Source organism: Aptenodytes forsteri, unplaced genomic scaffold, assembly GCF_000699145.1.
Source record: "Aptenodytes forsteri isolate BGI_AS27 unplaced genomic scaffold, ASM69914v1 Scaffold273, whole genome shotgun sequence".
Classification (NCBI taxonomy): Eukaryota; Metazoa; Chordata; class Aves; order Sphenisciformes; family Spheniscidae; genus Aptenodytes; species Aptenodytes forsteri.
In genome coordinates this window covers 2,130,775-2,158,624 of record NW_008795041.1, presented here as the reverse complement: position 1 = coordinate 2,158,624, position 27,850 = coordinate 2,130,775, and the positions used below count along the sequence as shown (strand labels likewise).

The 27,850-nt window shown below is 41.9% G+C and overlaps 2 protein-coding genes across 5 annotated transcripts in view; one reads left to right on the top strand and one right to left on the bottom strand.

Moving 5' to 3' along the window:
* The window catches only part of MAP3K15 (mitogen-activated protein kinase kinase kinase 15), a 94,136-nt gene extending 79,363 nt beyond the window's left edge, over positions 1-14,773 (top strand). For all 4 annotated transcript variants that reach the window (XM_019471428.1, XM_019471429.1, XM_019471426.1 and 1 more), the window contains 10 exons: positions 3,732-3,915; positions 6,779-6,956; positions 7,682-7,856; positions 9,623-9,808; positions 10,551-10,656; positions 11,888-12,098; positions 13,118-13,230; positions 13,423-13,520; positions 13,646-13,722; positions 14,242-14,773. In XM_019471428.1, the coding sequence (XP_019326973.1) occupies positions 3,732-3,915; positions 6,779-6,956; positions 7,682-7,856; positions 9,623-9,808; positions 10,551-10,656; positions 11,888-12,098; positions 13,118-13,230; positions 13,423-13,520; positions 13,646-13,722; positions 14,242-14,326 (1,413 nt within the window). In that variant the 3' untranslated portion in view covers positions 14,327-14,773. The remainder of the gene's footprint in view (positions 1-3,731; positions 3,916-6,778; positions 6,957-7,681; positions 7,857-9,622; positions 9,809-10,550; positions 10,657-11,887; positions 12,099-13,117; positions 13,231-13,422; positions 13,521-13,645; positions 13,723-14,241) is intronic.
* A 146-nt stretch (positions 14,774-14,919) lies between these two features.
* The window catches only part of PDHA1 (pyruvate dehydrogenase (lipoamide) alpha 1), a 37,516-nt gene continuing 24,585 nt past the window's right edge, over positions 14,920-27,850 (bottom strand). The window contains exons 2-12 of the mRNA XM_009276932.2: positions 26,951-26,965; positions 25,482-25,550; positions 23,714-23,887; positions 22,858-22,984; positions 20,331-20,422; positions 19,878-19,970; positions 18,294-18,449; positions 17,995-18,066; positions 17,084-17,151; positions 16,062-16,170; positions 14,920-15,385 (exon numbers count right to left, since the gene is read on the bottom strand). Coding sequence (XP_009275207.1) covers positions 15,221-15,385; positions 16,062-16,170; positions 17,084-17,151; positions 17,995-18,066; positions 18,294-18,449; positions 19,878-19,970; positions 20,331-20,422; positions 22,858-22,984; positions 23,714-23,887; positions 25,482-25,550; positions 26,951-26,965 — 1,140 coding nt within the window. The 3' untranslated portion in view covers positions 14,920-15,220. The remainder of the gene's footprint in view (positions 15,386-16,061; positions 16,171-17,083; positions 17,152-17,994; positions 18,067-18,293; positions 18,450-19,877; positions 19,971-20,330; positions 20,423-22,857; positions 22,985-23,713; positions 23,888-25,481; positions 25,551-26,950; positions 26,966-27,850) is intronic.

Sequence of the window (27,850 nt, the reverse complement as noted above, 5' to 3'; positions counted from 1 at the left end):
AGCAGCGGCCCCCCCGGCCAGCTTTCCCCCAGTTTATATACCGAGCATGATGTCCTATGGTATGGAATATCCCTTTGGCCAGTTTGGGTCAGCTGTCCTGGCTGTGCCCCCTCCCGGCTTCTTGTGCCCCTCCAGCCTTCTCAGTCGGCAGAGCATGGGAAGCTGAAAAGTCCTTGACTAGTGTAAGCACTACTTAGCAACAACTAAAACATGGGTGTGTTATCAACATTGTTCTCATCCTAAATCCAAAACCCAGCACTGTACCAGCTACTAGGAAGAAAAATTAACTCTATCCCAGCCGAAACCAGGACAGCCTCCCCCCGAGAGCATCTGTTTGCCTTGTCTTTCAAAGGCCCAGTCTCTGCAACATGGTAGGAAGCTATGGTGGAAGGGGGCAGGGGTCTAACTTTCCAGGATTTCTGGTATGTACTGAAGGAGTAAAATACTCTGTATTTTACATCCTAAGTCCTTTGGATCAAAGCTACCTCCTCGGTAAACTGTTGCCTCTAGTACTTTGTTTCTCTTAGTGTATCTGTTTTCAGATGCACAAATTAACACTTGAGAAGAGAATGCTTCAGACAGTTTTGATAATAAATGTATTCGAAAAAAGTTACTTGTTCTAACTTTAAAACTAACAGTAGTGTAAAAGCTATGATGTGATCGTGCGTCAAATATGCAGACTGAAAATTTTTGGTTCTTCCACTGGCTTGCAGTAGACAGTTAGTAAAGTACTTAAGTTTTCACTTATGCTTCAGAGCCCTCATTCTTATAATGGGGAAAATATCACATCCATAACCCAGCAAACTGCTTTAAATTATCAATGTTGGCAATTCTTTTGTGTATGTTGTTGAAAGTCACTGTGTGAGCATTAGTATAATTATTAATGGAACCATGGTAGCAAAATCAGTTCTTTATCAATAAGTATAATAAGATGGGCTGCAATTCAGCCATGCGTCATACTAGGCCTGTGAGTTGTCCCATGCACCACAGCTAAAAGGCAAAGAAAGGGATGGTTATGGGTTTTGATGTAGTTATTTCAGTGGTACGGTATGTCACCTTGGCGCTGACAACTTGTGACACTACCTTGAAAGAAGCTGCCTGGGTGAACATGGTTTGGTTCACTAAAGCTTTCCTGAGGGAGCCATGGAAAGAGACTTTTTCCCACATCGCTGTATATGTCAGATATGGTTCTGACGGCAGATGCCTTTTCATCTTACGTATCTGGCACGTAGCTGAACTTTTCAGTGAGTTACATGTCTTATTTTTCAGCACAGTTTATTGAACTGTCAGGAAGCGCTGCTTCAGTTCTGGGTGCTCGATGAGCACTGCACAGGCTCATGAGGTGAGCTCTGGCAGGACTGTGCATGCCCCTCCATCCTGCCCATAAGCACTTCCAGGCCACAGAGCTGTGTTCTGAAGTCTCAGAATTGGCATTTTTTTAAATACATTTCTTACCCTTCTTTCTTCAAGGATGTGGCAGAGTTTTTAGCATTGTTATTGCAGACTGTGTTAATGTGCTACAATCAGGCATTTGTTTTTGTTTTCTGTTTCTTGGCTTTGCTGGGACCTGCTTGAAACTACCTCTTGCTGGGCACCATAAATTGCAAACTGTGGTTTCTTTTGCTGTGTAATAAAAGTAAGCAAGCTGGAAGCTAGGTTTGAAGCCAGGAATGAAGCAGGCCGACTGGGCAGGCACGTAAAAAGAACAGAAGCCTGGAAAACTTGGGATGTTGAACTGTTGAGGTCCCCACCTCCATGTGTGCACACTCTGTCGTGCATAGGGCAGGTGAGGAGAAGGAAGGTCTAAGTCTGGCTGTGCAGTCACTATAGAAATTGTAAATGACCGAAGAGTTGGACAAAGTAGAGAAAAGGGGCTAGCGTGAACCGAGAACTGGAAATAATTCCTGGCTGAGTGTACGTTGTGTGGTATTTCATCTATGAGCCATAGTATGTGTGCATCTAGTTCTGTGTGAAAGGAGTGCGAACAAATGACATTCAATGGAGATAAAGTAAACTAACGTTGCCACAGAGTTTCCGGATGCTTGCGGCAAAACTTACTCCCCTTGAGCCACAGAGATTAAGATAAGATCAGAGACATGCATTCAAATTTCCTGGTCCTGGTTTGGACTGTCCTGGGTTTTGTTTAGTGCGTGAGGGTATAACCTGGCACCAGAGTGCTGTCGGCTTGTGACACTGCCCCAGCTGAAGCTGGCCGTGTGAGCCTGTCCCCAGAGTGCACAAGGAGGAACGGGCTGATCACGGAGACGGGCATGTCAAGAGCAGTTGTCAGAGCACAGCAAGCAGGTGGCTGTCTTCTCTCTCTCTGCTCCAAAGCAAAAATCTTGCCAGGCTGATGTTTTGAAGTGGTGAAACTGTATACCCCATTTATAAAGCACTGTCCAAAATGCACATGGGGTTTTATAAATCAGATAAAGATGCGCCATCAGACAAGGTAAATGTATAGATGTTGTATCCTGCCAGCAGGACATAGCATCAATTTATTTATTTATTTATTCAATTTCTTTATTAAATACATCAATTTAATTGCAGAGGTTAGCAAGTTGCATATATTAAAAATGTTACATGCAGGAAATACTGAGTTTTGAATTTGTTTAGAGCCATGGTTTGGAAGGGCTTAATGCATTATTGGCATTTCATATTCTGCACTGTCATTCGAACAGAAGCACGACTGCTCAGCATTTTTTGCTTCAGCTTGTGTTGAAGCTGAACCACTATTGTGAGTGCCTAATGGTGCCACAGTGTGTTAATGCAGCTGTATAATGAGATTATTTAAACAACTCTTCATTTTAGCAAGCAGCTGGCCCTTGTTTAACTGCTGGACTACCATCTCCCTTGTGGCCACCATCTTTCTGCTTGTTCTCTGGAGCCTGTTTTATGTAAAGATGCTGAGACTACAAGCCATAATCTTGCCAGATACATGGCATACAGTGCACACGTGTTACACAACTCTCGCTTCAAAACGTTTATGCCAGATTGGCATTAGAGGATAAGAAGGCAGTGAAGGAGCTGGAAAAATCACTAGGGAGCAACCTGTAGAAGCACGTTTTTCATTACTTAAAGAAAGAGTGGGGGGTCTTGTTAAACCTTTGGACATCATGTGATTTTCAGTTAAATAACACTGAAAGACTAGGGAAGACATCTGGCCTGAGTGCTGGGGGTGGTTGGTGACAAGGTCTGGCAAGGTCATTGTGAGCATTCATACAAGGAAATTTGGCAGCGGCGGGAGCAGAACAGGTGCAAGCCCTAGGCAGTCGGTGCTAGAGGAGGAAGTTATTCCTGTTCCTGGGCACGAATGTGCTGGAGGAGTCAGCAACGGAGACACACGGTACCGGGCAGGGGTGATGGGAAGTGTATGCAATAGCTGGAGGGATTGCAGTTCTCAGTGCTGGTAGGAGAAGCAGCATTTGAAGCACTTGGTGTGGTTAATGTCCAGATCCCAAGATTGCCTGAAGGCAGATGGTTGGATACATCCGTAACTTGACATTTGTGTAATACCACATGGACATTCACACCATGTTTACAATGAAGTAAAACAGGATCAGAGCCTTGTCACTTCATTGCTTTATGTGGGTACCTGGATCGCTCCTTTTCCACGAGAGTCAGCGATAGTGTGAGAGATCATACTAAAAAAGCTTTGGCCCATGGTCTCCTTGCAGTTGTTTAGTAAAATTATTTAGTAAAAATAATTTGTATCCGTGTTTTTCTTGCAGGTTGGGATGTTTAAGATTCATCCTGAAATTCCAGAATCACTTTCTGCTGAAACAAGGGCCTTTATTTTGCTCTGTTTTGAACCGGATCCTAGTAAACGTGTTACAGCATCTGATTTGCTCAGAGATTCCTTCCTGAAACAAGTAAACAAGGGCAAGAAAAGCAGAATTGCATTCAAGCCTTCAGGTAAGGAATTATCAGCCAAATCCAAGTCAACATCATCATTAAGTGTTATATAAAAGACTGGACTCATTAAGCACTCTCTTTTCCTAAGGACGTTGCTTGTGCCAGGAAAGCAGCAGGAACTCAACTGTTGAGACTGCCTGTGATTTGTAATTAGACATATTTAAACTTAACAATTCCCACAAAATATGGTGACTTGCTTATTTTGTGTTTTGCTTGCTGAAACCTCCCAACCCCATTTTTCCTCTCCCCAAAAATAAATGCCTCATTTATAGTAAATTAAAATTAGAAAAATGACATTCGGTGAAGACTTTCCAAAGCAATTCTGCATTTTAGATTCACAATTATATACAATTCAGAGATCTGAGTTCTATAGAGTAGGCGCTTGGTATCTGGAAATGTGGGTCTATTAGGTGTTCGGGTCTACAAGGGTCAGCATTTTCAAACTTGATATGTAACTTCTAAGTTTGGCACATAGGTGCTGAAGTAGCTGTTTAGCGGGTTGTTTTGTTTTATCTGCCTAGCGTGTTCTTCCCCCCCTCAATATATCAGCCATTTTCTTAGTGATAAGATAACAAATGTTAATACGGACCTGGCAAAGAAATAAGTAGTGTTTGAAGGAACTGTCCATTTAAAAACAAGCAAAGCCGTTGGTCTTGCGGCTGCTTTCCCCTGTCTGCACACACACAGGCACACACTCCCAATGCAAATTGAATTGCTTCCCTTTTTGAGCTTTCCCCCCCCTCAGCAGGGAACATTTGAAAGAATGGAATTCTAAGGGGAAAAGTAGCAAAGAATTCATAACATCTAGCTGAATTGGTTTCAGCAAGGAAATGGGCATCGTCTCTTGTCCTGAGGGGCATGAGAACTGCAATCCATGCAGTTATGCTGGGGTAACGGGAGAGCTCACGCTGCTCAGCCAGGGTGGTGGCAGTCAGGAGCTATTGGCAGGCTGTAGCCTTCTGCCCCACTGCAACAATGCTCTCCTGTGGCCTTTTCAGCCCTTGGCTGAGGACATTCTCCTGGAAAAGTTGTGTGGCATTAGAAAGGGTGGAGCTTGCCTTGTTAGCTGCCCTTGGAGCAACAGGCTCTTTGTCAAATACCAGGGGAAGCGCAGCTGTCTTCTGCACCCCCTCCCTCCTCCTGCCTTCTTCCTTTCTTCTCTTCTCCTGCTTATTGATGAGGTTATGAGGCTCCTTCAGGTGGCCTGAGGATCTGGTGCTGCAGGGTTAAGCACTGGGCTGCAGCAAGAAGCAAGCTCAGTGTTGGCCATGGATACGAGCAGAGTGGGCAAATGCTATGAAAACTGTCTATTGGGTGAGAGGAGGGAAAGGCAACATGGCTGCAGCCGAGTGTGCGCTTCGCTGCACTGGAGCTGGGGAAAGCTGTGCTGGCTGCTGCAGCCGTCTCCAAGGGGAGTTTGGGGGTGTAAGGCAGGTCCTGGCCCAGCAGTTGCCACAATCTCAGCTATAGCAGTTCACTCTGTCTCCTCCCTCTACCATTTCCCTCACTGCCAATTTCCTCAGCTTTGTCCCCATATTTCCATCCTGTCTCTATCCCTTTTTTCTTTCCAATAATAAAGGCAGCCCAGAGCAAATCTCAGCCTTTACTCTTGGGACAGCAACTTTCAATTTTCTGTACTGCTGAGATGCCTTGAACCAGTTATCACAAGGTGACATATATTGTTTCATTTCTGTGACTGTTTAACCTCAGCCATTTGAACATCAGTCATGTACCATGGAGTATGTCAGAGCTTTCTGAAAAACTTTTAACTTCTAGCTCTCTTCCTCCCCCACCTCCACATAATTTGTAGTGACAAGCATCAAAAACTTTTGTGATATTTTAGCTTCATGGATGTGTGCACTCTGAGTTGACAGAACTTCTTCTTTGCCTTTCCTATCACACAGCTGCAAACTGGCAAGCAGGATTATAGCAAGCTCTCAATATCTGTTATTTTTTCATTTCTTCTTACTTTCAAGATGAATTGGAAAGGAACAAGAGATTTCCTCAGGCTAGTGCTGAGAGAGAGAGTCCTTACTGAGGGCAAGGGGACATGTGAGCGAGGCAGATGCCTCGGGTGTCGGAGAGGGAGCAAATGTATGTCCTTTAACACAGTCTGGCAGAGGTGAGGAGGGCGGGTAGCATATCTGTTATTTTTTCATTTCTTCTTACTTTCAAGATGAATTGGAAAGGAACAAGAGATTTCCTCAGGCTAGTGCTGAGAGAGAGAGTCCTTACTGAGGGCAAGGGGACATGTGAGCGAGGCAGATGCCTCGGGTGTCGGAGAGGGAGCAAATGTATGTCCTTTAACACAGTCTGGCAGAGGTGAGGAGGGCGGGTAGCAGAGTGCTTTCTGCTTAGAGATATGGCTGGGGGGGGAGCTGGTGGTCTATTGGTTTTGTCCTTTAACACAGTCTGGCAGAGGTGAGGAGGGCGGGTAGCAAAACGCTTTCTGCTTAGAGATATGGCTGGTGGAGCAGCTGATGGTAACCTATTGGTTTGATTCAGGCTCTTTAAACAGCTGTATATCCAGCTGTACCACTTCGTGGGACCAGCAGCAAGGGGGAGTGTGTGTGTGTGTATAAGTGTGTGTGTGCATGCAAGAGAGGGTAACAAAATGGCATTTCATATGAGTATCTAGCTGCTTTGCTGTCTTTGGGTTCAGCAGTTAGCTCGTTCACACCTTTTATTGCTTATGCATATCATGATTTTGAGTTGTATTGCTGCCTTCTGTCGACAAGGTTACCTCTCCCTCAGCCATTTTCAAAATGAGGTCTTGGTATCATTGAAGATGATCACGGCTGTTTTAAGCACATTGCCCTTTCCTGCCTAGTTCTGTTACATGTTTTACAATGTCTGTTCCTAGATTACAATCGTAATACATCCCTCCCACTGCCAATCCATGGAGAACAGGCTGGCAGTAGCAGCAGTGAGCATGGCTCTGTTTCGCCAGACTCTGATGTACAGCATGACATCTTTTTCGAAAGGCCAAAGAGATCCATTTCAGAGATTCAGATAAAGCATCCCATTTCCCATTTACTAAGGTAAAGCATTTGTTTGTTGCTTGACACCCATGAGGGATTTTGTGGATTTAATTCATATTATGTTTTATCTGAGGGCAATTTTTTCACATAATGACTAGATAAGCAGGTATGTTAAACAGCAAGCAAGCTGTATAGGTAAGTTACCAGTTAATTTAAATATTGTCTATATTTAATTAATGAACAATGATTCTTTCTCCTTAAGGTTTCCACGTATTTATATACTTTTCCCTCCCCAGTGAGTAAATGTCAGTCATCTTATTGACTGAGTGGATATGGATTCGGGAGTTAGCGGAAGAGTTGACCCTTCCATGTGCTCATGAAAAAAATGTGGGAAAGGGACAGCAGATAGTTCTGCTGATCAGAGAGCACAAAGCAATACTTTCAAATGAGTATGTTAGTGTATGGGGCCAGAAAAAATGAATGGTTATCTCAGTCCAGGGTTTTCAGCTTTCCTCCCCAAAACTGAACCAGTGCTGGGTGACATTAATGCCAGCTTCTTAGTGGGATGAAATCAGCCTTGTGCTTTTGGCTTCAGTGAGGTTTACGCCAGCTGAGGATCTGAGCCATCTTCTGTCTCAGAATTAGCATTTAACAGTCTGATCAATCCACTGCTGTAGTTTAACTCACTTTTTAACCTCCAAAGTATCCCTACTCCCTTCTGACAGTACTGCTGTGTTGCTAATGCTGAGGTCTCTCTTGTGCGTGTGGCCTGGTTGCTGACACAGCGTGCCTGATGAGGGCTCGGCCTCGGAGGACAGGAGCGCCTCTCCTTCCGTTGAGGATAAGGATTCTGGTCTGTTTCTGCTGCGGAAGGACAGTGAACGACGAGCGATACTATATAAAATCCTTAAGGAGGAACAGAATAAAGTTGCTTGCAATTTGCAGGACTGTATTGCACAGGTAATTTCACTTCAGCGCTCCTTTTCCCATGTCAAAAGGAAAATGGCAAGCTAGGTAGTATCATTCCTTTTCTGAAAACTACTAAACAAAGGTGCTTGGATTCTTCCTTCTGAACATCTTTAATCTCTGAGACCTGTGACTGTGTGAGCTGTTTGCTGTTGTCTGAATGGATAGCAAACACCACCTTTTGCCCACTGCTGGGCTCTTGGTTTTTATGGAGGGGGAGGTTTGGGGCATTTGATGTGGGCTTTGGGGGGCTGAGGTTGGTGGGTTGGGTGGTTTTGATGTTGTGTTTTGTTTTGGCTTTTAAGGACCTGGAAATGGAACACCAGGTAGTAATAGGTATTATTTGCTTTAAGGATAGAGAACTGATTAACAATTTTTAATTCAAAACATATGTAAACTAGGTGCCAAGAACACAGCACATGAATCTTAAAAAAGCTAAGGTAGATTTTCTGCAGAGGGAAGGGTTGAGTGGGAAGGTTTAGTGACCGTAAAGAGGAGCAAGAAAAATCATGTTTGGTTAACCCATAGCCAAGCAATGCCACAAACCAGTAACAGAGTTGATTGCTTAGCCTTTCTTCTTAATGTCTGCTTCTAATGTGCCACTGACATTATCTTATTCTTGTCAAAGCTAAGGTTTTTCGCCCGGACTGCATTCACATAAAGGGGAGCCTGCTGACTCTTCTTGTGGTATCCCCCGGCCAGCCATTGGTCTTGGCACAAAGACACTTGCAGCACCGCTGGCGGGGGCCCTGCTGCTCCTGGGGCAGCTCCAGCCGAGCCCGGCACGGGCAGCCAGCTCCACACAGCTCAGGGGTTTGCTTCTTCCCCATGACTCACTTCCCCTGCAAACTGCCTAATGGTGCAGATCTGCTGCCCCAGACCCTGGGGACTCCTGTAGAGCTTTACAGGCCCAGGAGAAAGGCGCACAAACTCAGGCTGGGAAAGCAGTTGGGGTAAATTTCTGCTCTGATCTTAAACTGCGAAAGAGCTTACAGCCTTATGGAGAACTAAAATTCATAGGTGAGATCTTAGTCAGAAATAACCAGGGCTCTAAATATTTTCCAGGATAAAGAAGGATTATTTAGTAACAGCAAGTCCTTCCTCAGTCTCCAGCTGTTTTGCAGCACTGCTGTAATCATCTCTTTTCCATAATTTCTGTAATACTTCTCCCTTTACCTTTTAATTATACAGGTTGCTGTTCTTACAGGCACTTGGATGGCCTTAACTGTAGGGGTTATGGACTGCAAATCATAGAATGAACACTTAAGTCCTATCACTGTGTAATTTTAGACCTTTTTCTGACTTACGATAAATGCATATATAAACATATTGTTTTGCCTAAGGAAATCAAATGTCTGCGTAATTAGATATAAGTCCAGATTCAGCCTATTGAAAAGATAGCATCTAAAAAATTTGGGTCTCTCACCAACTGACTTTGCTGTTTTTATGGAGGAGAGCTGCCCTCTGCAGTACATTGCAGAAATGTGTAGATATTATCTGGACCCTCTTCCCTTTGTGACAGCCACAGTAGCAGTAGACTTATTTTTTGGAAAATAAGAATTACTATTAAAAAAATTGTAGTTAGAAAAAGGTAGAAAATAAAGGCTTTGCAGAAACAGAAGTTCTGTGATTTCTGTGCATCGGTGTGAAATATACATGGGCAAAGCTATAAATCATAACCCTAAAAATACTAATGCTACTAATTAGATGTTTAATGACTCTGGGATTTACTTGATATACACTCATTATCTTTTCTCCAGAGCTCTGAAGAACTGCAACTTTCAGTGGCCCACATCAAGCAAATTATTGGGATTTTAAGGGACTTCATACGCTCTCCTGAGCAGAGAGTGATGGCTTCTACCATATCCAAGCTGAAAATGGATTTGGACTTTGACAGCACTTCCATCAATCAGATTCATCTGGTGCTGTTTGGATTTCAGGATGCGGTGAGTCCCTTGGGGGACAGGGGGAGAAGAATTCTTCCTGGACAGCTGCTCCACTCTTCCTCACTCCTCTCCTTCTTAACCCGCTCATGCCGAACAGCCATTTTCTGCCCCAGTTCCTCAGAAGCTCCTGTGCTTACTGGGGAAGGTGGGAGGATGTGGGCAGTATGGACTAGACAAAGCCCTGGTGACTGATCATATGGAAGACTAAGAAAAGACTAAAGCTGTCTGAAGGTCAGGTTTTGCCCGGTGGCCTGTGGATCACCAGCGCTGAAAGTTCCCTTGCTCTAGGAGGAAGCCTGGGGTGTAGCCACAGGCCCTAGACAAGCTCTTCAGAGGGGCACACGGGGCTGGACACAGAGCCCTGATGCGTTGGAGCCTCAGTGAGCTTCGGGTGGGCACCCCCAGGTAGGCCTTGAAGCCACGGGTGGTGGTGCTTGAAGGGCTGCCCATGCACTCACCGCAAGCTCTAATGTTTGTTCTGGATCCTACGTTTATTTGCTGTTCTGTCTCTCCTTGTACTGCAGAGGGGCTTGAATGTCACAGTTGGAGTACAGTTTGAAAGCTCTAGCCTAAAGCTGTCGAATCTGTTGTGTAGACTTTCAAAGGTGGGAGGGGTTTAGTAACTCATGCAGTTGTTGTTACTTCATAAAACTTCATCTGACTATTGAAAAACAAGATTATTTTTTCTAAGGTGTAAGCAAATGTTGTTTACTGCTACTTTTACTTGCTTATTTATTTACAGGTGAACAAAGTATTAAGAAATCATTTAATAAGGCCCCACTGGATGTTTGCAATGGATAACATAATTCGCCGTGCAGTCCAAGCAGCAGTCACTATTCTTATTCCAGGTAAATCAAAGCAGCTGAAAATAATCTTTAAAAAAAAAAAAAAAAAAAAAGGCTCTTCGCATATCAAAGAGTTATAGCGAATGGAACAGTTTAGATGTTTCATCTGTCAGCGTGCCATTAACTGCACCCCATGTGCTGCTACATCAAAGGCACAGGGTCAGAATGTTGCACAGAAAGAAGTGTTGATCTGGAGGATTAATGCTGTACTTGCAGTACAAAAGCACATAATGAGGAGATAACCTAGTGGTTCTGCACCACCCGTGTGGTTCAACCATGACAAAAAAAGGCAAATTAAATTCAGTCCAAGGTGGAGCTTTTCTAGTAAGAAAGACAACGACTCTGTACAACATTTTAATGAAATCCAAGGTGGGTAACATTGCACAGGTCTGGTTATGTCTTCTGAAAAATGATTACTGAGCTGTGGAACAGATGCAGAGAAGGGAGCGCATTAATATGAGCAGGAGTATGATTTTGGCCTACAGATGGATAGGTAGGAAAAATCACCACCACCGATAAGGAGGAGGATAAATGACTAAGAACTGTCTAGGAATAAGTCTTAAGTTGGAAATTCACAAGTAGTTTTATAACTCTTTGAAGTGCTGAGCGCCCCTTCCAGTGTGAGAATGTTCTGAGAGCACTTAGTGATGGCGAGCCCTTTCAGTCCAAAGTTGCTTTGGCTTTCAAGCCAAATTGGCCAAATTTTTTAGGACTTCATTTGTAGGAGAAGAATGCCAGCTATTCTTTGGTGGGAAGGGTGTCCACCTGCAGCAAGTTCTGCGATAACTGGGGTTAGAAATGCTACCTGGAAAAGACGAAGGCTTCATAAAGTCTTTGGTCCAGGGCATTAGAGGAAAACTTTTTTTTTCTTTTTAAAAAAACAGCAAGCTTTCAAGGGTTTCTCATTAATATATTTTATTAACCATCTTATAATTCATTTAATCACAAATGTATTTGTCATCTCTACAGCTGTAATCTACAGCTACCTACCTGTACTGGTACACTTCAGCTGAGCTATTACTCATTTTAGAATCGATGCCAGAGAATCTGTGGTCCAGCTCCCATAAGGCTTTGCTACTCCCCTGCTCAGTACTGTAAGAAAGCACGTTGTGCGAACAGTCCACTTCCTCAGCTGAAGCTCCCCCACCCGCAGTCACAAAGAACAAACTGTAGTAGCTCTGAAGACAGACTCGTCCAAAAAAATTCTTGTTCTTACACTGTTTCATTTTACCAGAGCTTCGAGCTCACTTTGAGCCAGCATCAGAAACTGAAGGTGGGGACAAGGACGGTGACGAAGTGGAGGACAGTTACCAGCCCGCTGAACAAAATGGGGCTGAGGATCCCGCCATCACATCAGGAGTCAGCACCCTTAGTTCTGTGGTGCCACATGAGGCTCAGCAGCAGCTTAGCCTGGAGTTGGGCAGACTTAAACAGGAGACCTTAAGGTAACCCTCCTACAGACTGTGGATTTATTTTCAGGCAGCTCTCAGACATTGCTTTCTACAGTGACGTGTACATACGTAACATAAATACTGCCCGCCTGGTATGACTGCCTCGTGACAAAGCAGACCTTCTAGGAATACAAATGGATTCAGAATACGTTGGCAGCACCGGTATGACAACTCAACAGCCTTCAGTACAACTTTTCTATCTGTGTAATTAATATTTAATTGCAGAATGTCACGTTGGATTTCTACCGTTAAGTAATTAGGCTTGTGCAACTGAGTGGTTAAACATTGGAACAGGCTGCCCAGGGAAGCGGTTGAGTCCCCATCCCTGGAGGTATTTAAAAGACGAGTAGATGAGGCGCTTAGGGACATGGTTTAGTGGGTGGTGGTGTTGGGTCGACGGTTGGACTCGATGATCTTAGAGGTCTTTTCCAACCTCAATGATTCTCTGATAACTGTGCTGGTTTCCTTCCTACTTCCTTAGCTCCTTGGATGCCACCTGACCCAGCGGCAGTGTCCTCAAAGCTGTTCCTGCAAGGAAGGGCCAGTCCTTCCCACTAATTAGCACACGCAGAGCTCAGCAGAGCCCCCGTCCTATTTCTCATGGGTTACATTTGTAGGCTGCTGCCAGTGTGTTAACAGCTGAAGGTCCCATTCTTCTTTATGGATGTGATGTAAATCTGTGATCAGAAAGTCCCTGGTAAAACGTCAGGGTTATACTGTTCAGCAGCAAATTACAGTATAAAGGCAGCAACTCTGCCCAGGGAGGCTGCAAAACAACAGGAACAGAATTTACAAGCTATTTACTAAATTCTGCAAAGATGAAAGCCTTAAAGTGCCACCACTAAGCTGAGTCTCAGCCAACCAAAATGAAATCTGTAAGCCATAAAATACGTTGCTTAGGAGAGTATCTCTCAAGCATCTCTGTCCTTTGGTAGTTGTTAAAAATGATAAATATTTTTTTCAGCTAGACTTATTCTCAGTATGGTTGTGTTTGATCTTTCATATGCCGACAGGCTTTTGGAAAACCTAGTTCAGAAGGAGAAAGAGTATCAGACCCTCTTACGACAATCTTTGGAGCAAAAAACTCAGGACCTACGCTTGCTTCGATTAAAACTTAAACCCGAAGGTATGAGGAGATACTGCATACTTCGACAGTTGCACACAAATATATTGGATCATGTGTTTGTTTGTTTGTTTATTTGATTTGGCTCAGGGTAACTTAAGAGACTGTCTATTTTAAGCTGCAGTAGTCTGAAAGCCATCACTTTTGCCCTAGTTTTGAGGTGTATTAACCTATACTTTTGTTTTCTGTTAAAAGACTGCCAACGGTCTGCAGCAACTTTCAGAGAGAACGCAGACCCTGAGCTCATGAACTGGCTGAAACAACAAGGAGCAGACTTGGATGCAATTAAGAGGGTAAAAAAAAAAACAAAAAAAGAAAAACAAAAAAAATCACCCTTTAAAAAAAGGTCATTGTAGTCATAATTAGCAGTTTGGTTTCAAAGAAGGAATATTAATTTAGGAATAAATTTGCCTTTTAGTTTGCCGAAGAGGATTATACACTAAGTGCTGTCCTTAATGATATCACTAAAGATGATCTGCGGTATCTTCAACTGCGGTGAGAAAGTACTTCTTAGGTCATTGTTAAGAGCTTGCTTAAAGTAATTTGTTAAAAAAAAACGTTTTAGAAGTTAGGTTATTCAAATAGGTCAGTGATAGTTCAGCGGCAACTGCTGTGAATTTCATCCCTGATTTTCTGTTAAAGCTTTTCACATCTTAACTGATGCAGCGTTACAACTACACCTAGGGTGCTTCAAGCCATGTAAGTCTTGGCCTTTATCAAGGTTGGGAGCTATTTCTGCACCATTCAGGATGATGTAATCATGTGGAAAATAGGCATAAAGAACTTATTTTTCCTACCCATTGATTCAAGTCCTTTCATCATCGTTCTGTTAACCCCTGGCTGACCTGGAAGAAGTTGTTTTAGCTGTAACCTTAAGGAAGTGTAGTGTTTTCTATGTACTGTCATACAGAGTTGGTGTATCCTTGGGATTTCTAGATTCTCCTTCTTGCTCACTGTAAAGTAATAGATATGAGGGAGTTTTCCCTAAACTGTTCTCCATTCTTCTTCGTACAGGGGTGGTCTTCTCTGCAGAATTTGGAATGCAATATTAAACCACCGACAAACATCTGGTAAGAAAGACCTCGGTGCAGAAGATTAAAGCTTCGGAAGGAGAACGTGCAATGGGAATAAGCAAATGAAAGACACATTCCTAACAAACACTTAAATTATTAGATGCGTAGCTGGTACGTACAGTGGCCTTGCAGGTTTTGCACAACTACATAGCTTGTTTGACCATCAGTGTAATACACAGTGAATAGTAACAGCTTTTAAGTTGGTGTCAATGCACTTAAATTATTTATGAAAAAGTAATGCGGAAGTCAAATGCCTATCAGTGTCATATAAAGCATTAGCTGAGGGAAAAAACCCCTTTTCTGCAAACAGGCACCACGCACCTGGACTGGCTTTAGCATTGTGAAAACCCTGAACTTAAAATGTGTTACAGTTCTGCTGGCTGGTGGTTTGAGCAGGGAGGGGAGCGTATGCCACCTCTTCATAGATGAATGTATATAGCTTTTTGTATTAAAGCTACTCTCACTGAACTACTAAGTAAAGCCTGGTGTCATGTCTTCATTTAGTAACTTCTCTGCAGCAAAAACAGAGCAGCTAAATGGCTTTTTTTGGTGGGTTGGTTTTTTTTTTTTTTTGGAAAGTGGTTCCTCAAGAAACAAAGCAAACAAACCGCCAGGTAACTGTTGTTCGAGTTTAATTTTTTTTTTTTTTTAAACACTGTACATAATACATACAGCAATCCAAAGAAAAGTCAGTAAAGCAACTATATAGCATTTTAAATAAACCGCTGCCTTCTCTTGATTTAGCTCCTTCTGCAACAACATTCAGCATGTTCAAGAAAATCCATACCGAGATGGATTTCCCTACACATTTCCTCTTTTGAAAGAGCTTTGAAATAAGCTTAAGGTTTGTTTCAGTCATTACAGTTCCTGTAAATGCATTCACTTATTCGTAAGAATAAGTCACACCAACAGAAAGGCCTTTAGCTGACAGACTTGTACCTTATCCACTGGTTTGGGCCACGCACTTCAAAGGGTGGCTCATTGCAGTAGATGTGGTTGCCTAGTTCTTCCAATGGTGGCTCTGGGTCAGTGGTAGCAAACTGAGCAGCTTCCTCAATCTCCTTCCTTACTGCCACATCAATTTCCTAAACCAAAAATGGACGCTTATTAGAAGACAGCGCAGAAAAAGCAGCGTAATTTTCAATTTAAACGCAATGATTAAGTGTTAACACTGTCTGTAAACATAACTTAAAAACCTGTGAAAAATTCCTTCCTACTGAACTGCAGATTTGTCCCTTTTGGATAGTACAGGTAACTTACTGCCAGCGGAACATGACCCCACTGAGCCTCTACATTTTCAATTCCGATTCTGTGAAACACGGAGAGTGTCAGTGTCAATTCCCCCCCCGCCCCGAGTTGATGAAAGTCTTTACAACATTTGCCTAGATGGTTCCTGGCTCCTTCACTAGGATTTTTCACCACTGACAGTTTCCCTTCCGAGGTAGTCGAGAAAGCCTGGGTCATTTTGATTTCTACATGTTCGTATGTGACAACAGCTGTATTTGAAATACTAATGCCCATACCCACAGCCTTGCACTGCTGCGTTACACTCGGCACCCAAAAGCAAAACGCCTTTCCAGCAGAGCGCAACGTCATTAGTTGGTCTGCAACAAAACTTCACCACCAATAAAAGTGATGTTAAAACAAACTTCAAAGAACTCCAAAGAACAAGTGATGCACGCTGCCCTATGATGTGCTTTTCAGAGATCATTAGTGTATGAATGCTCAAGAGCTTGCTTAAACAGCAACTAAAAGCCATACCTTTAATTCTTCAATGCTAGCAAGGTTATTGTTGACCATTCTGTCCTTCAGCAAAGTAATGGGATCACTTTTGCTTCTCACTTCTTGAATTTCTTCTCTAGTACGATAGCTAGGAGCGAGACAAGCAAAGACATGAACTTCTTCAGGGGTACCCCTGAGTAGAGGGGAGGTTCTGGACACAGCTCACTTTTAGAAAAAGAATTGTCAGGAATGCAATGAAAATACAGTGACATTCATCACTCAAAGGGTGGCAGAGCTACATCTACACTTCTTAGATGTGTAAGCGGCAACAGAGCTGAAGTAGCTCCAGACTCGAGTATAATGTAGGCAGGGAAAGGGGAGCAATCCCAGCCTGAGACAGTTCCTGCGAGGGGCCGTGTTTCCTCCTTCCCATCTCCCCTAAGGTGGAGCTAGATAACTTGCTGCTTGCTTCCAATTCACTACGAGTGGCCAACAAAGCACTGGGACACACCCCTACTTCATGTAGATCAAATCAGATTTGTCAGTTGGTGCAACGCCTGCGTCTTTTTGGCACCTGTATATTTGTAAGAAGTGTCCTACTTGACCAACTGCGTCTTTTTGGCACCTGTATATTTGTATTTGTAAGAAGTGTCCTACTTGACCGGACAGTCCAAACTGTTCCTAGCATTTTAGCTTACAGAATTTTAAATACTCTAAAAACCCTAGAAAAGCATGCTGCTTTTCAGTCAAAGCTTAATTAGAACACACCATAAAGTCACACTCAAAGCAGAATTCATTAATAGAAAGCACAGAAGTTTAACAACTTTGTGCCTGTTTCGAAATTAAATCTCCTAACACCGCAAGTTAAACAAGTATGTTACACAGCCACGGCTTATCAACTGAGCAATGAGATGAGCAACCAGACTGCTCGTAGCAATTTCATCATGACCTTTACATGCACTTCACAATGGATTTAAACATTGAATCCATGACAGTTTCAGGATTTTGACCATCAATACTTACTTGCTTTCAGTGAATGCCAAGAAAGAATGTCACGGTACCTTATTCCAGGGTCACTCATACTGTGGCCATGGTAACGGTATGTCTGTAACTCCATCAGAATAGGACCCTTAAAAAGAAAAAAACAATACAGAGAGTGTTACCACCTTGAGTGACCAATTTGTTGTTACAGCAGCTAGTATTCGCTATAGGAGAATTGCACCAGTGATGAATGATTTTAATTCACGTAACGTTTTCACGACTAGTAAAACAAAACTTAACTCTTTTCAAAGGAAAGCATATGTTGATATCGTAAGCATTTATTCTCATGTTCTTACTGAGCAGCATTAAACAATTTCTTCCCTTCCAATGTCATTCCGCCATTACTCAGACTATTTCAAATTGCCTATTGTTCCACTGTAAGACTGCAACTCACAGAACCTCATTCTTCTGTATGAACCACCTTCTTTTTCTGTTGTACATTCCCAGCACAAACATTATTTCACCAAATATTAAAAATCTTCAGAACCAGTGCATCATACTTGGGTGACAGACATTAATGCTGACTCACAAAACTTTTACTTCACTTTCCGTTTGTGGCAAATATAGAATGATTACTACTTTCCTTGATGCTTCCCCTAATTCATCTCTTCACAAAGAACACAACTGCCTGACAGAACACCTTTCAAAAGAAAATTTAACTGGGATGGAAATGGGGAAAAAGAAGACAGAGTATCAGGATATATATAAGTATTTTTTTAAATGCTCGGTTAATACCAATTGCATGTTAATAAATTCTAACAAAATTAAAGAAAGAACCACTCAATTGCTTACAGGTTCAATACTGTGGAGAAAAAAGGAAATAAGTTTCAACAGTGACTGGAGAAAACAGGCTAGATGAGGAACTTTTTATGCAGCCATAATCTGGCTAAGAATTTCACCTATGGAAAAGGAATGATGATTACAGACTTACTTTTCCAGCTCTACAGTACTCAGCTGCAAACTTTGCCGCCTCTCGAACACAGAGAACATCCATGCCATCCACCTGATAAATGGAAACTACAAGTCAAGGCAAAAAAATGCCAAACCCCAAACTTCCAAATTCACTACTTCCACAAGTGCAACAAGAATTGTTTCAAATTTTCCTATATTTAAAAAATTATTTATATTTTATTTAAAAGAAATAAATACATATGTACGTATTGTGCAGGTGTGTGCACGCACATCCCCCCACTTCCACTCCCCCTCAAAAAAAGCTGGGGTTGTACTCACCCTGAGCCCTGGAATGAAGTCTCCTCTTTTGTAGTAGTCAGTACTGGCTGCCGCTCTTTCAACCGAAGTCCCCATTCCATACCGATTGTTCTCACAGATAAAAACACAAGGCAACTTCCATAAGGCGGCCATATTGTACGTTTCAAATATCTGGCCCTGAAAGAAAAAGAGCAAGTTACAGCTAGACAAGGAGCTCAGCCTTCAAGCATTAGCCTCTACTCAAAATCGTTCAGTCGCAGAGGTCTAGCTAGGAGACACTTTAATACTGAAAGTGGTCTGAAACCAGCCACTTGCTGCAGCTCAGCAGGAATAAAAGAGAAGCTACACTATATAAGGTAACTTTCATCTCAACTAATAGTTTATATAACTTAATTTTTAAACCTATTTCAGTATCTGTCGTAGGGTAGCACAAAACCTTCAACTTTAACTGAAGTGTTTCAGCAACAGCCATAAAAAACTTTACAACTGATTACTCTGGCAGGACGCTGCTACAGCAAAGTAAAAGAAAAGTTTGACCACAGTGACTGCATCAGCCTTGCTACTCTAAGTCAGACAGGGAAAACCAAGAACTGAGATCCCCACTTGTGTTTTCAAAGTGGGAAATTATATCAACAGCACACTCTAAACCACCAATTTCTTATCTGGCTTAATGTCTCTGCTGATAACATGAAAAGACCGGCCGGAATGTCAATAGTAGGTGGCTCTGCAAGATGCTCTGTCCTCTCCTCTGTCTTCAGAAATTAAGTTACACGTTTCTCCCTATTCAGCAGCACTGTCATCTTCACTGCTGTCGTTCAGAGCTCTCCTTACAGCACAGAGACTTCAGGGTGTCACACTTAGGCGAGCCATGTGCAACTGGAAAGAGGATAACAAGAGTAGCCAGAAACCCCTCCTCCCACGACTGGCGCAGTGTTCAAATAATTAACCATTAGCCCCACTCACTCCCTCAGCATCTAGAGCACTCCAGGAGGGATGGAGCTGAGCAGCTCCCCCTCCACTCCAGCGACAAGGGCAGAGTTCAAAACGGCAGTGGAGAAGGACGGAGACAGATCCAAAGCATGATTAAAAAAAAAAATCCAAGCACATGCTACATTCCTGATATATAAAGAGCATCTAGCAATTAACTTCGTAACGGTTCATCTGAACCACTCCTCTGAAGACTATACAGTACTTGAAACACGCCCCTACTCAAATGCCTAAGACAACACAACCAAGATGTGCCACTGTCCAAAATTTGCAAGATGCCCAGCCACCTACGTGAAGTTGGTCTCAGCGAACAGCACTTCACAACAAAAGCCCTAAGAAAAACTGCAGTGGACTGTAGGACAGAGGGCGTACACTGTCTTCTCTCTCCAGGGTTGCTTTGTCAGTATCAGCAGCCTCCTTTAATAAAGCATCCTTGCGGCAGAAAGCCCAACACACAAATCTCAGCATAAGGTCCACGTCAGACGTTGCCTGGGTTGCAGGTACTACACCGACAGGGTGAAAGGTAGAGAGAGCAGAGCTCACAGTTCACAGAAGGGAAATTGATTACCCACAGTCACACTGCTCCTCACAGAGCCACATCAGCCAAAGCTCGTTTACCTGATTGGCTGCACCATCCCCATATAACGTCAAACAGACTTCGTTTTTACCGAAGTATTTACAGGCCAGCGCAATCCCAGCTCCAAGAGGAACCTATCACAGAGTACAGGACAAACCAAAATTTTAGAATAATGTTTAGGGGAGTTGGAGATAGGCGGCTTGTGAACTGTAAAGAGACATGTACACCGTCAGAAAGTTGTTAACAACCCACTTCCACTTGGTCCAATCTGTATTACAGCCGAAATATAAACATTAACTTATATTCTCAATTTGATTCATTTTTGCTATAGTTTACAAAACGGTGAGCAAACCAGAATAAAGACATAACCAATTTAATAGCCACAGAGCAATGGTATCTGCATACAAGCTCACACCACAAAAACGAGAGGAAACACTGGCACAGGACATGAGCCAAATTCAACTCGTGCTTTGAAGTTGAAGTCGTGTACATACCTGAGCACCAACAATACCATTGCCACCATAGAAGTTTTTGGTATACATATGCATTGATCCTCCTTTTCCCTTCACACATCCTCCTTTGCGACCTGAAACGTGAGTAACAAGCAATTTATTTTTTCAGAGGAAAAATATTATGCAAATGGGAACATCTAATTCAGTTCCTAAAGGTGGTAACACTAAGACCATGTTGTTGTCATTACAGCTATGTGGCATTAAGATACAATGGCCTCTCCCCAAAGAGTCTACTGTTAAATATATCACAAAACAAATAAGAGAAGGGGGAAAAAAGAGAATGATAATGAAAACTTAATTCAGGAAATGCAGAATGAGATTAAGAAGAAATTTTAAAACCAACCAAGAAGTTTCAGTGCCCTACTATACAAAAGCACTTTCTGATAAATACGTTGGGTTTTTTTTAATAGCCAACATGGTCTGTATTTCTCATATATGTAATCTGTATGAAGACGTATATACAGTGCCTATTACTTTTGGCTTCTGCAAGAAAGATATGAACACTGTTCCAAATTAGTTGCAATAATCTACACTTGTCTTCCCTGTGACAACAACCAGAAGTAAAAATTACAGGTAGGACATTTAAAAAAAACCAAAACCAAACCACCACCAACTCCCCACCCCACCCCAGGATAAACATCAAAAAGTTACCTAGCCCAGCTTTATTCAAGGTGTAGTTTGAAGATAACTGGTGGTCCGTGAAGCATTACAACAAACCCTATTTGAATGAGCTGATCTAAGACAGAATTTCCCCATCAGCCCACTCCATTTCTTATTCTGTCTTGTTACTAATCACAGAGGCTTCTATTTTATTTCTAATAAGCACAGCTTGTTTGGTTGGGTTTTTTGCCTTAGCCTTGGTGTTTACTTTAGATGCTGAATGCTGGATCTCTTTCTGGAATTTGTATATCTCTTTCTTACTTAATAGTGGATCATTTTTGTTATTGGTCTTTCTCATACCTTTCGTATGTTTATGAACTGGTTTCATGTGAGCTTTTATGGATTCTGCCAGCTAGGGCCAAAGCAAAGGGGGAAAGAAAAAAAAAAAAAAAAAAGATTGTCTAATTTTAATCAGAAAACTATTTTTCTTAAGTGTAATTAAACTTCAGTAAACTCCCTCCACTTTTTGTACAATCCTTTCTTGTGTTTTAGCTATGAACTCCTCATTGACCAATGTCACTTTTTGCCACACTTTCTACTCTTCTTAGAACAATCTGCATTGACGTCCACAAAACCATTTCTCAGGGAATCAGCCATTCTCCTGGAAAGTCCTTTTCTGTAGTTTGTTTCCTGTAGGATCTTATCTACTAGTCTTATTTTGGGTGACTGCTTCCTGTTCCTTCAAAGAGACTTTTTAATTCTGTCATTTCCTGGTCATTGTAACTCAGGCTGTCCTTCCGTTTGGCATTTTCAGTCAAGATCTTTGTTCGCAAGAATCAGCTCTAGCAGCACTCCTCTCCAGAAACTTGTCCCAAGCGTCATTTCTTGGAACAACAGTCCAACTGCGGCTGCTCTTTCCCAACTAAAAGGATCCCGCTAAACCCAAGTGTAATGCTATAGAAGATGATGTGTGTCATGAAAGAAAGAAAGAACACACAACACATCATCACTGATATTTGTAGTTTCAGGGCCGATAGTAGACTTCAGTCATGACAATCTCCTCATTTACTTTCTCTTGTATCAGTATCCAGTGACACCTGGCAAGTCGATCATCAGCTAGGATTCTGGGCTTTCGTGCACATTATTAATACGCACTCTTAACACACACATACATTCCTAGTATACAAAATCATACCTCTTCTCTACCTCCAAAGCGTGCTTTCCTGTATTAACGTTTCAAGCGTGCAAATTCTCAGATCAAGTCTTTATTATACCAACAATTCATAGAGGCCTTCAGACTCCTTGTTCATTTTTCACTTCCGGCATCCATTCACAGATCTCTAAGAGTTCAGCAGGCCGATCCTCTCTTCTCTCCCCTGCTCCTCCTATGACCCTATTATGAATAACCCTCTCTCCTTTCTGCAAAATCTTAGATCTCTCTAGATTACCATTTAATATTCTTGTTATGGTCAAATTTTCCCAAACCATTCAGTTTATTCATTACAGGCAGTGTTTACCAGTCTTCCTAAGACTTCAGAAGCGTAATTCTGAAAATCCACGTCTGTCTCCTAGGGAGGGTAATGCCCTGTCCTATTGAGAAGAAACGTCTACCACCAGCAAGTTCCATTTAAATAAGATGCCGCAGCACAACAAATACAGCATATGGTATCAAGAAAAATTTTCTGAATTTGTGCTTTAGAAGTACCAGCACTTAAATATTCCTTATGACTTATGTTTTATAGTAAAAAGTGGTTGCATCATAAAATGTAAAATCGATTTATTTTGCTGTGTCACTAAACTGCTTCTGAAGCCCCAGTGTACTTTGTGCATCAACGTAATTTTCAATGTAAATAAAAAATTCTGACACAAGTACAGCAGCACATGAATCCTCATTTTACTTAGCACAAACCTGTAAGTTCAGCGAGAATTTCTCGAACAGGCACTCCCCGTGCATAGGTAAAGCCATGAACTCTGTAAGCTGTTATCACATGGTCTGTAGGCTTTATGGCAACTTCAAGCCCCACACAGCAAGCCTCCTGTTACAAAGGAAAAGTAAGCTTAGCGATGAAGAAAAGCACACAGCTTCTACAGTCAGCAGCGTGGCAAGGGCTACCTATGATCCCCCACGCATCAAGTATCAGCAGAAAACAGGAAGAGCACAGATGCAGGAGACTGCCTCAAATCCCAAGGGGCGGCAGGCCTTGGGCTCTAAATTCCAACCTACTACGACTAACAAAAGGAGGCAGGAGGGGAACTAGAAGCTGCAAAAGTCTGTGGACTTTTTCTACACCCACCTCCCAAATGAAGTATATAAACAACTGCAATTCAAAAATGGGGGGGAGGGGAAGGACAGACAGCAAAGTTTCACTAAGTTCATGAAGTTCCTTCTCCTGGCTGTTGCTTTTTAGTGGGCACATGACCTATGAGACACCAGAACAAAACACATCAATGAAGCTTGAGGAGGAGGATGTGGGCTCCAAATGTGTTGAATTTAATACGCTGCAGTTGCTCATTCCTCACATTCAGCCGATCTTCAGCTGCACCTTGCCTTCTCTCTCTTCCTATTGCTGTCCCAAGATCTCAGGGATTCCCTTGCGTGCTAAGACATTGTTTTTAAAGAAATAATGAACTACATCATGGATCCAGCTCAACTTCAGACACTGTACACAGGTACTCAGTTCTAGATTTTGCTCTCCACTCTATTCAAATTCCTGCATTAAGGAAGGTAAGACAATCTAAAACCTCTTGGGAAAAAAAATTCTTACCTGACCATCATACAAGTGGCAGAAGCCACGAATAATCTTCTGCTTGTACAGCTGGTCAGACTTCAGCTCCATGCGTCGTATGGTCTGCATTGTCTTGTAGTAATGAAGCCCCTCCTCTCGAGTCATCACTGCTGTGGTACTAGGGCCTTCTTCCAGGCGATGGAGGTCACATTTCTGCAAAGTTGAACAAGTAGTCATTTCTTGAAAGTAATTCATCCTATTTATGAATATCACTTAATTTTTTTTTTTTTATGATGTGCCATTTTCTAATTCAGATTTTAATATCTTTTAAAAAAGAAAGCCAGCAAAACCTAAATTTGTAGGTCAAAACAACTCTAAAGTTTGGGCACTATTTCCAAATTCAGGGAAATAAAAGCTTTACTTTTAATAAAGGCAGATTTCCACCCATGAAATGAAGCCTTGTAGTTCCTACTAGCAGTAGATGAACTAAATTCCTCACAAAATACTGGCAAAGCACATTTCCATGGTTGTTGCATGCCAAATACTTGATAAGAGCTACAGAGGCTTAGTGAAAAGACAAGAGAGTTTCCGTTGTGAAACAGTTTGTAAGATCTGGTCCTGAGACTGGACTTCACCTCTTCTACCACCACTTCTAACAAGCAGTAATAAACCACTGCTGCACCAGCCACCCTGCCAGTCAAACCACCACGCGTACACTATAACTTCCTCCCCAAACCGTGGACTCAATAGAGTTGCACAGAGGCTGATTTTGGGTACCCACACAAAACAAAAATTTAAAAAAAAAAATAAAAAAAATCAGCTGCCTTCAGTGGAACAGACCAAACAAATTACCCTGTCAGTGCAGATTAAATGGCCAAAATACTGCTGTACAGATTAAAGACAGTTTTATCAAATCAAAGTCTCTCCAGAGCAAATCCACTGACACCTAGATGAACTTGATATAACACACCCCTCCCCCACTCTTAAGACAGCTCTGCTTCAGAATTCACATACCAATAGAAAATTAGGAGTCTTGTAATCAACACAGGACCAAACATTAAACCTTTTATCTATTCAGAAAAGACTTTTCATATAAACATATTTTCCCTCCCTTCTGCCTGTGAAACAATTTTAATACTTTACAGGCATGGACAAACAGGGAGCGGGTAAAAGGAAAACTAAATAATTTCTTTCAGAGTTTCTTTTATCAATTCCTGAATGAAAAGCCAGCACAAAAGCTACCGCCAATGGAAGCATCGCTTTTTCCTAAGACCTAGCCACTGTGGAAGGCTGACAGAATATAACGCACATTTTTTGAGCAGCACCAAGTCAAGCATTAAAAAGGATGCCGTATTTTTTCCTCCAAAATCCATATGGTCCTCAATCAGCTGCACATCTGGGATACAGCACCCATGACTCCATAAACAAAAGGGAGATGGAAAGAAGGGTAGGCAGCAAACACCAGCTATTTGTTTTAAAAGCATTAGGGAAACATTAATACTCTTCCCCTCAGAACAGAAAAGGTTCTTTAGCTCCTTTGTGACTCCATTCTCACAGCTGCATTGCAGTATCACAGCTGCAAAGAATCACAACTTCACGTTCTTAAGAAACAAGTAACATTACTACATACTGCCAAGCGCAGTACTTCCAGCTGCATTTAGAAATCAGGTCAGACAGTGAGGGGTTTGGATCTGGAAATTCAAACAGTATTTTTCTAATTGAAAAGATAAGGGGGCAAGTCCATTGTGTCAAGATCTACAACAAGCGCTTACCCAGAATGCCAGTATTAAGTGTTCAGCTTCTTTACCTTAATTTCGAACGTAGCTTCACTTGCAAAGTCTGCATAGTTACGTGATGCTACCACCACTCGAGATGCCTTAAAAAAAAAAAAGACAAAACCAAAATATGAGCAATATTTAAATATAATTACCAAGCAAAAGTAGATGAATTCTCAAATAATTTCTAACAGTACTCCCAAATTGAAATAATTTCTGAATTAAACTCACCAGTGGCATATCCTTACAATACTAGAAAACTTTTATTTTGTACGTATGTGCTAGAATTCCTTTAAAACCTAGTATTTAAAGTTAAGATTAGAAAAAGAGAACAGAATTTTAAATTTGTAATACCCTTGATTACCTAAAATAAAACCAGTAAGTTTCAAAAGACTGAAGAGCATCAAAACCACAGAAATAATTATTTTTCCCTTCACATGCCAGATTGCCTATGTAAGTAGAGACAGCCAATGCAGATTTTGATGGCTCTCTCCACTGACTGGAATTCTGCCTTGATAGAACAAAAAATTTGAGGAAAAAAAAACAACAACAAAAAAACAACCCAGCAGATTTCTGGAATGTGAACTACTCTCACTCTTTCTTTTCAATAGGAAGAGAAGTTGGGGGGATGCAAGGCAATAACAATGAAGAACGAGAGTATCATTTAAGTGGGTAACAGCATGGCCACTACTTAAAAATGATACCGAAACATAAAAGGTGACATACCTGAGGATACATGAAATACAGAACAACAGAAAGGGTGGCATGGTAGGGGAGAGATAAGAAGGATGTTCAAAAATACGTTACTGTTCCATCTTAAAGAATAAGCACAGGCTACTGACTAATGAACATCTGGTATTTTTCAATAACTTTAGTGAGTTTCACTGCGGCATCAGATTCAATGCTCATCTGTCCCTGCATGCGCTGCGGCCATAGCTTAAGGAATGCACTACATGTTTAGTGGCAAAATCGTATTGCTAATTAAGTTACACATAGATTTCAGTAGCTCATTCAACCATGGAATTTGCATACATTTAGCTGAAGGTTCATTATTTCAAAATTTTGAGAATGTCCAGGCCGCCGTCTCCAAAAAAGGTCTGATTGATAGGTATAAAGCTTGGAAGAAAGTCAGGAGAAAGTTCTCAATCCATCTTGGTTACCTATTCTGTTGTGTATTTGATTTAGCAATCACAATCCCCTCCTTCCCCCGCCCCATTATCAGCTTAAATATTTAGAGTTTTTAATTTAAACCAAGTTTCTACACTGTTTACCACAATGCTTCAGTATTATCGGTGAAGAAAAGCTATTTTACTTCTGGAGCCAGAAGTAAATCAAGAGTTTGGGATTCGCAGAATCACAGAATGGCTGAGGCTGGAAGGGACCTTTGTAGGCCATCCGGTCCAACCCCCCTGCCCTGAATACAACATAAAAGCAAAAGTTCTAATACATGGCCAGTACATACGTCAAAACCAAACCCTGGCAAAACCGATTCAGGCCTTACCTCACTAACAGCTCCCTAGGTTAGCAGCATTCGGAAGGAAAAAAAAAAAAAGAGAGAAGAGTAAGTAACTGTAACAATTAGGAGAGGAGAATTAGCCAACTAGAACACTGTAAGAGGTAGTTTCCTTACAGGTAAGCTCTGCATCATGGAAATCCATCCTTAACGCTTTGCAACGTGCTCAAAGTAGGTATAAAATACTGCTTTACGGATTAAGACTGCTTCTATTTGTTTGGTAATTTACACCTTCGCTATAAATGCATAGGAAGAATTCAAGACAAATATTTACATATCGGGCAGTCACTAGGATCCAAAGATCTGTACTAAGATATCCAAACCAGACCTAGTTTGGACTTCCAGCAAAATGCAGATGTTAGGAGCCGGCCACGTACTTGCAGTGAAGAACTAATTTTAGGCATCCGTGTCTGAAAATTTTAATACAGATATTTTACTTGGAAATTAGGAAATATTTTTAGATACATATTCCATATAGTCCCAATAGACACAGAAAGATCTTTTTCACACAAAAAAGATAAAACACAACAAATGACACACTAACGCCAAAAAATAACACAATTTGAAAGAAAATTCAGGAAGAGATGAAGAGAGGCCATTGTTTGAGCAAAGAAAGGTGAAGCAGCTCAAAAAAGGTCAGATGGTTGAATTTCGAATGGAACAAGGGGAGTACATTTAACCCCCGTTTAGGGTCTGACCTGCGGCAACAGCCAAAATACAAATAAATAAAATAACTCGAGTCGAAGTGCCTGGAAAAGGGTTTCAGGAACGAATCGGGATATTTTTTACGCGCTAAAAATAAATCTAGCGAAGAGGTTACCGCGCGCAGAACTGACGGAGGGTCTCCGGGCAGGGCAGCTAACGGCCGCCGGCTTCCAAGCGGCCCGC